The 12,521-nt window shown below is 43.3% G+C and overlaps 1 protein-coding gene across 1 annotated transcript in view; it reads left to right on the top strand.

Moving 5' to 3' along the window:
- bbs9 (Bardet-Biedl syndrome 9) overlaps positions 1-12,521 on the top strand; it is a gene marked incomplete at both ends in the record, with an annotated part of 259,704 nt that overhangs the window by 44,345 nt on the left and 202,838 nt on the right. Inside the window, 4 exons of the mRNA XM_080741973.1 lie at positions 4,459-4,640; positions 6,336-6,412; positions 6,505-6,558; positions 6,810-6,912. Of these exons, the coding sequence (XP_080598099.1) occupies positions 4,459-4,640; positions 6,336-6,412; positions 6,505-6,558; positions 6,810-6,912 (416 nt within the window). The remainder of the gene's footprint in view (positions 1-4,458; positions 4,641-6,335; positions 6,413-6,504; positions 6,559-6,809; positions 6,913-12,521) is intronic.

Here is a 12,521-nt window from a genome sequence, read left to right as displayed (position 1 = left end):
GGGCCAGAGTGATCACATTTTGACCGTGCGGGCCACATTACTTATCACGAACGCTGCCATAGTATTCGGTCATAACGTACAAAACACCACAGCTGACGTTGTTAGCCGATTGTGTTCCGGGTTTCATCCTGACGGTGTATAAATGAAACATTTATGAACATTTTGTTAATGTGATGTTTGCACTTGGTCCATACCACTTAGCCTGTGATCCAATCTGCTTGCTATGTTGGGTGTTTTTGTTTTTCTCACTCCGCTTTACAGTCTGGAAAGGCTCGCATCTCCGTACCGAAACAAGTAAAAACGACTTGTGGCTTCTGATTGGATGTAACTTGCCTACGTCATGGAAATACAGGTCAAATGGACCCCGGCCAGACTGAGAAGTGAAGAGAGAAAAAGACGAACGTGGTGAATCAGGCTGGATCGCAAGTGAGGTACCACTATTGATTTAGGACGATTCCAAGCATAATAGCTTCGTGCAGGTTTCCAAACACATAAATGTTTGGCCTCATATGTAGCAGTTAATCACTCTATCCAACTTTTAAACTTAGTTAGTGGACCAAATTAAATCATAAATCATTTTACGGAATGTCCTCAGTGAAGGTGGCCGTGGGCGCTTGAATGTACTGGAGAAACGAGGTGTGCAATTGGGCATGGCTTTCCAACGTGTGTATCTAGATTTGCCAGTAAGTGGTGGTGCATAATTATAAGTTGGGCTAATAAGGGTGCTCAGGTGGACAGACATTTTGCAGAACTGGCACTCTGTACCCAATTCAAGCACTGGCTGTAACAACAAAGTCATTTATGAATAGCCAATTTATAGACGTAGCCTAATTAAAAGTGTTGGGCAATGGGCACATTACCCCATGCGCATCTTTCATATTTCTGATTATGATGGTACAGTATATTACCAGTAAGACGCCTAAGGGGCGAGGACGTGCAGAGGGCAAGGATGCGCAGAGGGCGAGGACGCGCAGGACGGAATTTGCACAGGACGGAAATCATTATTGATATATATCGGACCAGTTTCACATATAATTATGAGTCGATCCCTGATACCCATATATGGAGATATGGGCATATTGAACATAGGCAATAATCTAAGCTATCCATGTGCAAAAGTTGGAGTCTGTTGAAACAACCGTGTGCTGTGAGACCCTATGACGTCTATGAAGTCTGACATCATACATACAGTACAATCCCTTTTATGCCGCATATATGGAGATCCCTGTCTGTAGAACCAACCTGTGTGCTGTTAGACCCCAGACATGCTTGTCAGTATCTGTCTCTCAGTCCTTGTCCCCTTTTATGGGCATATTGGTTGGATCGGCGGGTTCTACTGAAAAAGGTTGTTTTGTACAACTGTACATCAGGGATCTCCATATATGGGCATACAAGGGACAAGGACGGAATGTGATGTTACAATGTGATGTCACAGATATCCAGTGTTTGATCTTTGATGAGGTGATGTCACAACGATGTGATGTCACAACGTCAACAATGTGACAATAGCTATAGACTATAGAAATTGAGCTGTTACGTGTCTACGGATCTACGGACAAGATGTGGCGGTTTTCATTGTTAACTGCGACCCACGGTCGCAATTATGCTTTCTTTTCTTAAAAAATGTATATGTTTATGTACTGTCATGTTGAGTACAGACATTTGATAATGTTGTATTTGCAACTGTATTTGTTTGTATGTATTTTGTAAAGATCTTTTTGGGGGCTTTTCTACCTTTATTTATAGTTGAAAGTGTAGATTAACAGGAAATAGAGGGAGAGACACACAGTGGAGATCATCGGGTACAGGACGCAAGCTTGTGAGGCTAGGTGCCTGGGACGCCTGGACCAGGCCCTTGTTTATAGTACAGTATATGTTTTTATGTGGACTCCAGAAAGACTAGCTGGTTGCTTCTTACTGTATGAAGTAAGTAAGTATGAAGTAAGTAAGTATGCATTACCATGAGGCCCATAGGGCAGGAGCCTATCTCCTGTTTCCTTCTTGTGAGGCAGCTTGATGCACAAGAACACCCCCTGAACATGACGCTAGTATGTCGCAGGGACTTACCCCCAATCCAACCCTTGATGCTGAGTGCCACTGCCAAGCAGGGAGGCACTGGGTCCCATTTTTGTTGTCTTTGTTACTGTATGACCCGGCCAGGGCTTGAACCCTGACCTCCCAATCTCAAGGCGGATGCTCTAACTGCAAGGCCACTGAGCTGGTAGCTTGTTGCATGGTACCAGCTAATGGGTAGCCTTTATGCAGATATACACGCTTACAGTGTGGCACCGAGTGCCGCGCTGCAAACTTGTAGATCTGCTATTTTTTAAAAATCTTGTGCAAGTCTTTGAATATTTTGACCCGATTCTATAAATGTCTTCTAAATCCTTCTTCTAAATCAGTGGTTCTCAAACTTTTTCATGTCAAGGACCCCCCCAAAATTACATGTATTTGGCCCCCATCTCAAAATAAGTTGTCCCAGGTACCCCCCAGAATCAAATATTTGAGTTACAAATATTCGCTTTTAAAAAGATGTATTCAAAGATTTGCAAAAAATGTCACGATTTTTCAATGGTTAAAGTGGTTCCAGGTCAAACCTACTTTACCTACCCACCCATCCGTCTACCGTCCATCTGTCCGACTTTGTTCTCTCCATACCTCTTCCTCTGTCTGTCTCTCTCACAGAGCAGGCTCACCCAGTAGGTTATAGTGTTTTGATATGATTCTCCCAGAAGTCTGTTATGAGCCAGCTAGTCCGTTCCAACACACCAATCAGGCCCTCAGTTTGCACTGTACTGTACATCATATTTATGGTCAAGTTCCCCCCTCACTCACTCACTCACTCACTTCCCCCCTCTCACACACACACACACACACACACACACACACACACACACACACACACACACACACACACACACACACACACACACACACACACACACACACACACACACAGTGGGAGAGCAGCTTCTGCGAGGGTTATGGGGTAAGGGTTTTGTGTGCGTTAGTGCGTGTGTGCGCGCGTGCGTGCATGTGTGTATTTATCCCGCGGTAGTAAAAGTGCTTGTTTTAATGCTCCCTCAGACACCCTCCTGTGCAGGTGTGGGGCCAACCACTGCTATGAACCCTATGTCCCGTGTGTGTGTGTGTGTGTGTGTGTGTGTGTGTGTGTGTGTGTATGCGTGTGTGTGTTACTGCCTCACCGGCCTGGAATCACAACACATCTGCAACCAGTTAGAGCACACACACACACACACACACACACACGCACACACGCACGCACGCACGCACGCACGCACGCACGCACGCACGCACGCACACACGCACACATGCATGCATGTACATTGCATCACTGCATTTCCTTTCTCTCACTCTCTTTTCCTTTATTCCCCATCACCCATCTTATTCTTAACCCTATCTTCTCTCCATGTCACATGATGTGATTCTATCATGCTTAGAAACCCCTGCATTGGGGTGCCAGCCAATTTCCAAAACATTTACTTCTACTCCACTACATCTCAGAGGCAAATATTGTACTTTTAGTAAGTAAGCCTTGCTGAGCCATGAGGGCAGGAGCCTATCTCCTGTTTCTGTAGCGTGAGGCAGCTTGATGCACAAGTACACCCCCTGGACATGACACTAGTATGTCACAGGGACTCACCCCCAATCCAACCCTTGATGCTGAATGCCAAGCAGGCACTCTTTGGTATGACCCGGCCGGGGATCGAACCCCAACCTTCAGTCTCAGGGCGGACACTCTAACCACAAGGCCACTGAGCACAATGCGTTGCATCGCAATGCATTATGAGCTTGTAGATCTGCTATTTTCAAAAGATTTTTATATATTTGAAAACTTAAAATGGGACATTCTGCACAATGAGTACTTTCTACTTTAAGTACATTTTGGTACAAATACTTTTTAAGTAAATTTAAAATTCCACTTGTACAGTATTGATACTTTTTACTCAAGTAAAAACCTTTTTACACCACTGTCTCTTACTTGACCACTAAATCTGTTTCTTTTTAGTAGAGTGTTTGATTGATTGATTATTTTATTAGACAAAAATGGAGAACAGTACAAGTATAGTCAATACAATAGAAATGTAATACAGTTAAACACCCTGCCTAAAAGGAACATCTCAAATAAGTCTTTTTGTGGTCTTTTGGGGTATTTAATTCATGGACATAACAAATAGCAAGCAAAGAAAACATTAAATAATATGGCAGTTATAAAAACACTATATGTACAGGATAGGGGAAACAAGGGGTGTGGCTAAGGTAAGAGGGGGGTGCTCACTTCTCACCTATCTACGTATGGGAGAAGTGATAACTACCTCCTTCTCTGGAGTTCATACCATTTACTCCCATCTTGCCATTCGTAAGTTGCTCTGGATAAGGGCGTCTGATAAATTGTACAATTGTACTTTATCTCTCTCTCTCTCTCTCCCCCCTCAGGGAGCTGAAGGGTGTGGTGGTCACCTTGAGTTCTGACGGTCACCTCCAGTGCTCCTACATGGGGACAGACCCGTCCTTCTTCTCCACCCCCAAGGTGGACGCCAGGGAGGCAGACTACGAGCAGGTGGACGCCGAGATGAAGAGGCTTCAGAAGTACATCAGGGAGGCCACCAGGACTCAGGGTGGGAACGGCTGTCATCTCTGATAGAAAAACTATAGAAACCGCTAGAGCAGTGGTTCTCAACCTTTTCAGGCCACGACCCCCAAAATAATCATATTTTACCTTGGACCCCTCCACCCTGACGAGCACAAAGAGTTGAGGCATTACATTTTGTATAACACGGTTCTATTGTGAAAATAGCGGATCTACATGCTCACAACGCCTTGCGTTGCGAGGCGTTGTGAGCATGTAGATCGGCTATTTTCACAATTTCTGCTTCTAATATTTTACAATTTGGCCTATGTTTAATGTTTAAATTGTCACTTTAGAAATATGCAGATACCCTCTATACACTTAAACTTTATGTTGGTTTGTTTACTGTTGAGTGAGAAAACAATGTTAACAGATAAGCTAAACATCTGGGGACCCCCCAAAATAATTTGTGGACCCCCCTGGGGGTCCTGATCCACAGGTTGAGAAGCACTGAGATAGATGAGCCTGCACATTTTATTTCTTTTAAATTTGTAGACCTTTATTTATACTGTGAACCCAGTTGAGACACATAACCAGAACATAGTACAACCCATCTCCCCATCTATCAGGCTCACACAGGAACAATTAAGACATTATATACTTTTTGATTCATAATGGTGCAGCCCTATTAGAAAGGACTTCTACAGTTTTTAGATAGTCCTGATGGATACCTTTGGACTTTGCCGACCCCAAAGTACTTTAAGTCATAAAAAGAAACCTCTGGAGTAGGATATGAGGACTGAGCCAGCACAAGTTCAGTTTAGAATAAGATTAAATGAGGAAACAGCTAATTTCTCCCCCCGAAAACAAATTTAAAAAAGAAAAGGCGAGACACACCAGACGTTTACTTGGAGACATCACAAAACTGAAAGAAAAAAGCGAGGTCTGCTAGAGTCATAATTCAGGAAAATGCCACAGCCTCTTCGAATGACAAATTAAAGACACCAGAACCTTCTCAACATGACAAGCCAACAGCATTTCCTCACGTAAGGCCAACGGGATACAGGAAAAATCAAATAATACAGTAACAAAATCAGAGGCAAGAGAAATATAATTCCTCTAAGACCTAGATAAAAGCTGCTTAGTTGTTAGAGACAGAGCCTGTAGATGACCAGGAATACAAAAGCAGGGACTCAACGAGGGTGTAACATGAAGAAAATGTGAAAAATAGAGGAAAAAGAAACGTGAACGGAGAGGAACGCTAAGGTCACCGTACCTTTATGCACAAGCCTAAAGGAAAATTTTGCCTGAAGGCGAGAAGTTGAAATTATTTTGAACTACCGGTAGACCCCTTGAATGGTCCCAGTAAACCTCAGGTATGGCTAGTATAGGAGTCTGGTTCCAGACCTCTGAACTTCTATTTGACACTTATTTTCACTCCACTTTAACAAATGTGTCTGACTGATTCAGAGGTTTTTTGTTGTTGTTGGAAATGTAAACAGCACGTGGCACAATAAGACATTAAAGCTAAAAGGATAACACAAAAAAAGTTGTCCTCGTCCACAGATTGGTGAAACAACCGAGCCAATCAGTCTCTATAGCGATTGGTTTGGGACAGTTAACCCCCCCATCAGACTGAACATCACGCTAGGAGTGTGTTTCCCTGGGACAATGAATGATATGGAAGACTTGGTCAGATTTATGCTGGTACATGAACACTATATTACGTTCCCTTTACTCTCAGATATCCTACCTAAATCGGACGGTGAGGACGACCTGACTGTTACAGCCACCGTCTCTTCAAGCATGGATAAGCCATCTGTAAGTAAACAGACGCAAAGTTCTCAAACCCATACACACCCATACCAGAACACAAACTTGCAAACTCATCTCCGTTCCATTTGTCTCTACAGCGCGCTCTTATCCAAGACATCGACGGTTTGCCTGTACCCTCGGTCACCATCAAGGTATAAGTTCTTTGCCTGTTCTTTGTTTTAGTTTTACTTATCTCCTCTCAACTAGTCCCTCCCTAACATTTTAGTCTAGTTTTTTATTTAGTTCTTATCTAGTGAAAAGGTAGTCGACGAACATTTTTCATCATAGTTTTAGTAGTCGAAATCACCACTGGTTCGTTGTGTTACTGATCTAAACTAATGTAATTTCTTTCCTGTGCTGGTCTCCCACCCTCTCTCTGTCCATCTGACTCTGGGACGTCCAGGTGAAGGTGAAGGCCAGCAGTGTTCTGCAGGCCTCTAAGTTGACGGTCTGTGTCCAGCCCCCCCTGGTCGTCACACAGGACCAGTTTGTCCTGGAGTCCATGGGTCAGTCCTCATTATTACTTCTTCAATCCTGTCTCTGTATCTGTTTCCACTGTGTGGCTGAAGGGCTTTGTCTGTGTGTTTTGTATGTTCCCTCAAAAGTAGACCAATCACAGCAGCACACATCATTTTGTTACAGTTACATAACGAAACAGAACCACCTCCGACCATGGAAGTAATCTCTGGTTGATTTGTAATTAAAAATCTAAATTTATGTAAAATAAATCACACCTAGTGTGAAGTGAGCAGTGCTATTCATGAGTTACTTTCATTAAGAGTCCCACGAAGCCTGGCCAATGTGACCCTGGGCGTACAACAAACTTTGGGTGCTTTGTGCAAAGATGCAGGCCAGATGTAGGCCTTGGCCAATGTGACCCTGGGCATTCAACAAACTCGACAAAGCCAGATGTTGGAGCTTAGCTCCTTCCGGGAGCACCGCTCAAAAACAACAACAACAACTTCAATCTCTTAGTTACCAACATTGTTTTGTGAAGAACGTTTGTTGGTGCCATATATACAGTATAAAGGTCACTATTTCCAAAGGACAAGGGCATGCACACTAGCAGCCAGTCTGTACTGTATAGTGCAGCTTGGCTCACTGCATTGTGATTTATGCTGCCTTGTTCACCAACTACACACATAGCACACTTAAAGCTTGGAAAGGGAGGCCATGCCGTTATTAAACTCTGTCTGGTTTATTTGTTCTTTCTTTTCCTTTTTTCTCCTCTCACTTTCTCCCCCTCTTATACAGACACTGTTTATTCAATGACAGCTGCTGTTTCCTTTCCTGTTATCACATTAGTATCCCTCTACCCTCCTCTATCATTAAACCAAAACAAACTGACAGTGATTGTGAGCGAGTGAATGTGTGAGTGAGTGAATAAGAGACGTGCACTGTGTGCCTCTGTATTTACTGTAGCCAAATCCTTCCGCTGTGTGTCGTTTCATCTACTGTAGCTGCGTGGGTCACCTTGACCAGACACAGCCGTAACTTTGATCTAGATTAAACGCCCACCACTTCAGACGCCTTTCCAACTTCAAACAATGATACCTTATCAAGCGATTAAAGACCTAACCGTTATCAAGCTATTTATTAGGGCGGTCAAAAAATATTTTCTTTAATCACAGATGAATCATTCATGAATCATGATTAATCACAATTCGTAACTATGCCCGAAATATGCCCATTTTCTCTATAATATTCTTGTGTGAACGGAAAGATAAATGACTCTTTCTCACTGTCGCTGTCTCTCGCTAAATTTCTCAGCATTTTCTCAGATAACGGAGCAACGATCTAGTGCAGACTATGGGATGTACTGTTTGGTGCGGGTCATTCTGTGCATGCATTAATTGCGTTAACAGTTTTTTATGCATTAAACCATCGATTATTTAACTTTGACATTCCTGCTATTTATATAGCTATTTGCTTGAGAAAGTGCCACATAGCACCAACGAAAATATATATATTTAGCACGGGTAGCATCATATGCAATATCATTCGTCTAACCGTGGAGCTACAGTACACAAGGAATTTATTTAACCTTAACGGCATGACCTGACATGCTCTTAACCCCCGCAGCATTAGTGATATGCTCTACCCATTCATCCAACTAGCTAACTGTACCAACTAGCAAGTCAGTAACACCAGGCTTGCTCTGCCTTTTTCCATATATGATTTTGTCGGATGTCATTATTTTGTTCATTATTTACATTTCATTTCAATTCAAAATTAAACGTTACAACAACAAAATATTTTGGGTGCTTGTGTGGCGGTAAAGCTTCTGCCCACCGCCGCACAGACTAGGAGTTTGAACCCTCCGCGGTGCCTCTGGCTTCACCGGGCACTCCGACGTACAATAGATAGACAGATAGATACATAGATACCTTTATTCCCAAGGGGGAAATTAAGTCACCCATAAGGTACAGCAGTTAAAGGTTACAGGACAGTAAGAAAAAAAGAAAAGGACTGTTGTGTACAGCCGAGCTACAAAACAAACAAGAAAGAAGAATCAACAATACAGGAGAATCAACCATACAGAGCAATTAAGTTAAAAAAAATATATATATATACATAAAGTGTCGAGACAGAACACAACACAACAACAAAAAGTAGTACAGTATTTTCTGGACTATAAGGCGCACCTGACTATAAGGCGCACTGTCAATGAATGGTCTATTTTCAAACTGTTTTCATATATAAGGCGCACCTGACTATAAGGCGCACATAATAGACGCTACCGTTGCCTATGCATCCAACAGATGGAGCTGTGCTAAAGGGAATGTCAATGTCAATGAATGATCCATATATAAGGCGCACTGGACTATAATGCGCACTGTAGTTTTTTGAGAAAATTAAAGGCTTTTAAGTGCGCCTTATAGTCCGGAAAATACGGTACTAACGTTTCTGTACAGGATTGCAATTTTAAGGGACTTTTCTAAGTATTTTGCAAACTCAAAGAACTTACAATGGTCCAGTCATTCAAACATTAGGAACTACTTCTCAACGTAATACAATGAATCGTTTTCGATCGCGGGAAGGACCAATGATCTCTGTCGCTGCGCTAGTGACTCTTACAGATTGGTCAGGGTGCCTGTTCACTCATAACCTCTCACTTTCTCCCTCTCTCCTCATCTTCCCATCCGTCTATAGTTTGCAGTATGTCCAGACACACTAACTCACAGACAAACTGATAACTTGATCTTTATCTATTCTATAAAGTTCAAGTTGTCTGTGAGTGTGTCTATCTGGAAAAGTAATGTCAGACTGATTTCAGCACAGAATTATTCAGCATTAATATAGTATTAATGAATTAACTTTTTCCCATAAGCTCTTCTGGGGTTATGAACAACTTTCACGTGCATGTGCACGTGCACAAGCATATTATATGTCCAGAGGCACAGGGAGGGAGAGTGGTATTTCCTCACTAGTGGTTTAGTTAGTCAGTGTGTTTCTAACCATAATTGATGGATAAATAAACCTTTTACAGACATTGCGTAAGTTTTTCAGAGCAGTCTCTTTTAGACACCAGGGGAATGGCTTAGTCCTATGTGGCAGTGAAAGTCTTCATCTTTAAACCTCCCTCATTCCATTCCATCATGTTTTTACCTCTGTCATTTACTTAAAAAATACATTTTTGGTACCTTTGTCATGCTTTACCTCAGAAAGCTCGGTGTCGAGACTAGACAGGACACCAAGAGAGATCAGAGACATGCCAGACAAGACGATAGCAACAACCTAACACAGTGGTTCTCAAAGTGGATTTCATTGACTCTCTAGGCTCCTTACAAGTCTGTAACTTTGATAGTGTACAAATGGAACGAAATGGACCCATTTGTCAAAGTTAAAGGGGAAGACCACCCATTTTCAATATTGAACTATCTCAGCAGCCATAACCCACAGCGACCCTCTTTAAGTATTTTTAAGCATCCTGCGCGATAGAATCACATTTACACTGCATCTAAAGACTCCACCTTTTGCACAAAAATCGCGCATTTTTACTCCAATGTTCCTAGCAGCTTCTCCTGAAGCTATTGTATTAGCACGATGTACACTTTGTAGAAAAGTAATGTGTGGGTTTGCTATGCAAATCTTTCCCCAGAGTGTCTCCTACGCAATTTGTGTGTGTGTGTGTGTGTGTGTGTGTGTGTGTGTGTGTGTGTGTGTGTGTGTGCCCATTACAAATCCATTTGATTGCTGGTATACCGTGAGGGCCCCCGGAGGGGGCCCGAGCTCTAGATTTGAGGGCCCCCGAAGGGGGCCCGAAATTCTAGTGTCATTAATATACCTTAGAGGAGTTGTGTGGAAATAGAAAAAAAGTTCCCCCTCTTCTGTGTTGCCTTGAACTGGAGGATTGATTTTGGGGTTTGTATTGTAAAGTACAATGTGTGATGTCATCAAGTCAGTAGGAGCGAGATCATTTAGCGACCTACAACTGGGTTGCAACCTGGTCGGTAGTTTTCACCGACTGGGTTGCTAAATCTACCGACTGGGTCGCTAAATCTACCGACTGGGTCGCTAAATCCACCGACTGGGTTGCTAAATCTACCGACTGGGTCGCTAAATCCACCGACTGGGTTGCTAAATCTACCGACTGGGTCGGTAAATCTACCGACTGGGTTGCTAAATCTACCGACTGGGTTGCTAAATCTACCGACTGGGTTGCTAAATCTACCGACGGGGTTGCTAAATCTACCGACTGGGTCGCTAAATCTACCGACGGGGTTGCTAAATCACCGACTGGGTTGCTAAATCTACCGACTGGTCGCAAATACCGACCAGGTCGCTAAATCTACCGACTGGGTTGCTAAATCACCGACTGGGTTGCTAAATCTACCGACTGGGTTGCTAAATCACCGACTGGGTTGCTAAATCTACCGACTGGGTTGCTAAATCTACCGACTGGGTTGCTAAATCACCGACTGGGTTGCTAAATCTACCGACTGGGTTGCTAAATCTACCGACTGGGTCGCTAAATCACCGACTGGGTCGCTAAATCTACCGACTGGGTCGCTAAATCTACCGACTGGGTTGCAAAATCACCGACTGGGTCGCTAAATCACCGACTGGGTCGATAAATCTACCGACTGGGTCGCTAAATCTACCGACTGGGTCGCTAAATCTACCGACTGGGTTGCTAAATCTACCGACTGGGTCGCTAAATCACCGGCTGGGTCGCTAAATCTACCGACTGGGTCGCTAAATCTACCGACGGTTAGGGTTAGGGTTTGGGTTAGGGTTAGGGTTAGGGTTTGGGTTAGGGTTAGGGTTAGGGTTATGCTTTGGGTTTGGGTTAGGGTTAGGGTTAGCAGCCCGGTCGGTGGATAAGCGACCCTGTCGGTAGATTTAGCGACCCAGTCGGTAGATTTAGCGACCCAGTCGGTAAATTTAGCGACCCAGTCGGTAGATTTAGCGACCCAGTCGGTAAATTAAGCGACCCAGTCGGTAGATTTAGCGACCCAGTCGGTAGATTTAGCGACCCAGTCGGTAGATTTAGCGACCCAGTCGGTAAATTTAGCGACCCAGTCGGTAGATTTAGCAACCCAGTCGGTATATTTAGCAACCCAGTCGGTATATTTAGCGACCCAGTCGGTGAAAACTATCGACCAGGTTGCAACCCAGTTGTAGGTCGCTAAATGATCTCGCCCTCTCTCCATCAAGTTGTGATTTACAATACAAACCCCAAAATCAATCCTCCAGTTCTAGGCAACACAGAAGGGGGGGAACTTTTTTTTTATTTCCACACAATTCCTCCAAGATATATTAATGACAGTTCAATGTTGAAAATGGGTAAACTTGAAAATGTATAAATAAAATTGTAAAAAAAAAAGAAAAAGAAAATGGGTGGTCTTCTCCTTTAAGGGGAGACCTTCACATTTCAAAGTTTAAGAACCACTGACCTAACAGACTCAAATCCTGTGTACTGTGTGTTCTGTATTTGTCCTACTGTATGCCCGTCACACTATTTAGTAACGTCTGTTCTTTTTTTATCACAATCTATGCCATCCAATGCAAATAGAATTGCTGCCAACTTTCTTTTTAAAAGTGAACGTTTTCCAGGGGGAAGCCCCCCACCCCCACCCCCACACTCACTCAGATAGCTACTGCACCGGCT

The sequence above is a fragment of the Nannobrachium achirus genome (genome assembly GCF_963921795.1).
Source record: "Nannobrachium achirus genome assembly, chromosome: 2".
NCBI lineage: Eukaryota > Metazoa > Chordata > Actinopteri > Myctophiformes > Myctophidae > Nannobrachium > Nannobrachium achirus.
Note: the sequence above shows the minus strand (reverse complement) of the source record. Positions and strands in the feature narration are given on the sequence as shown.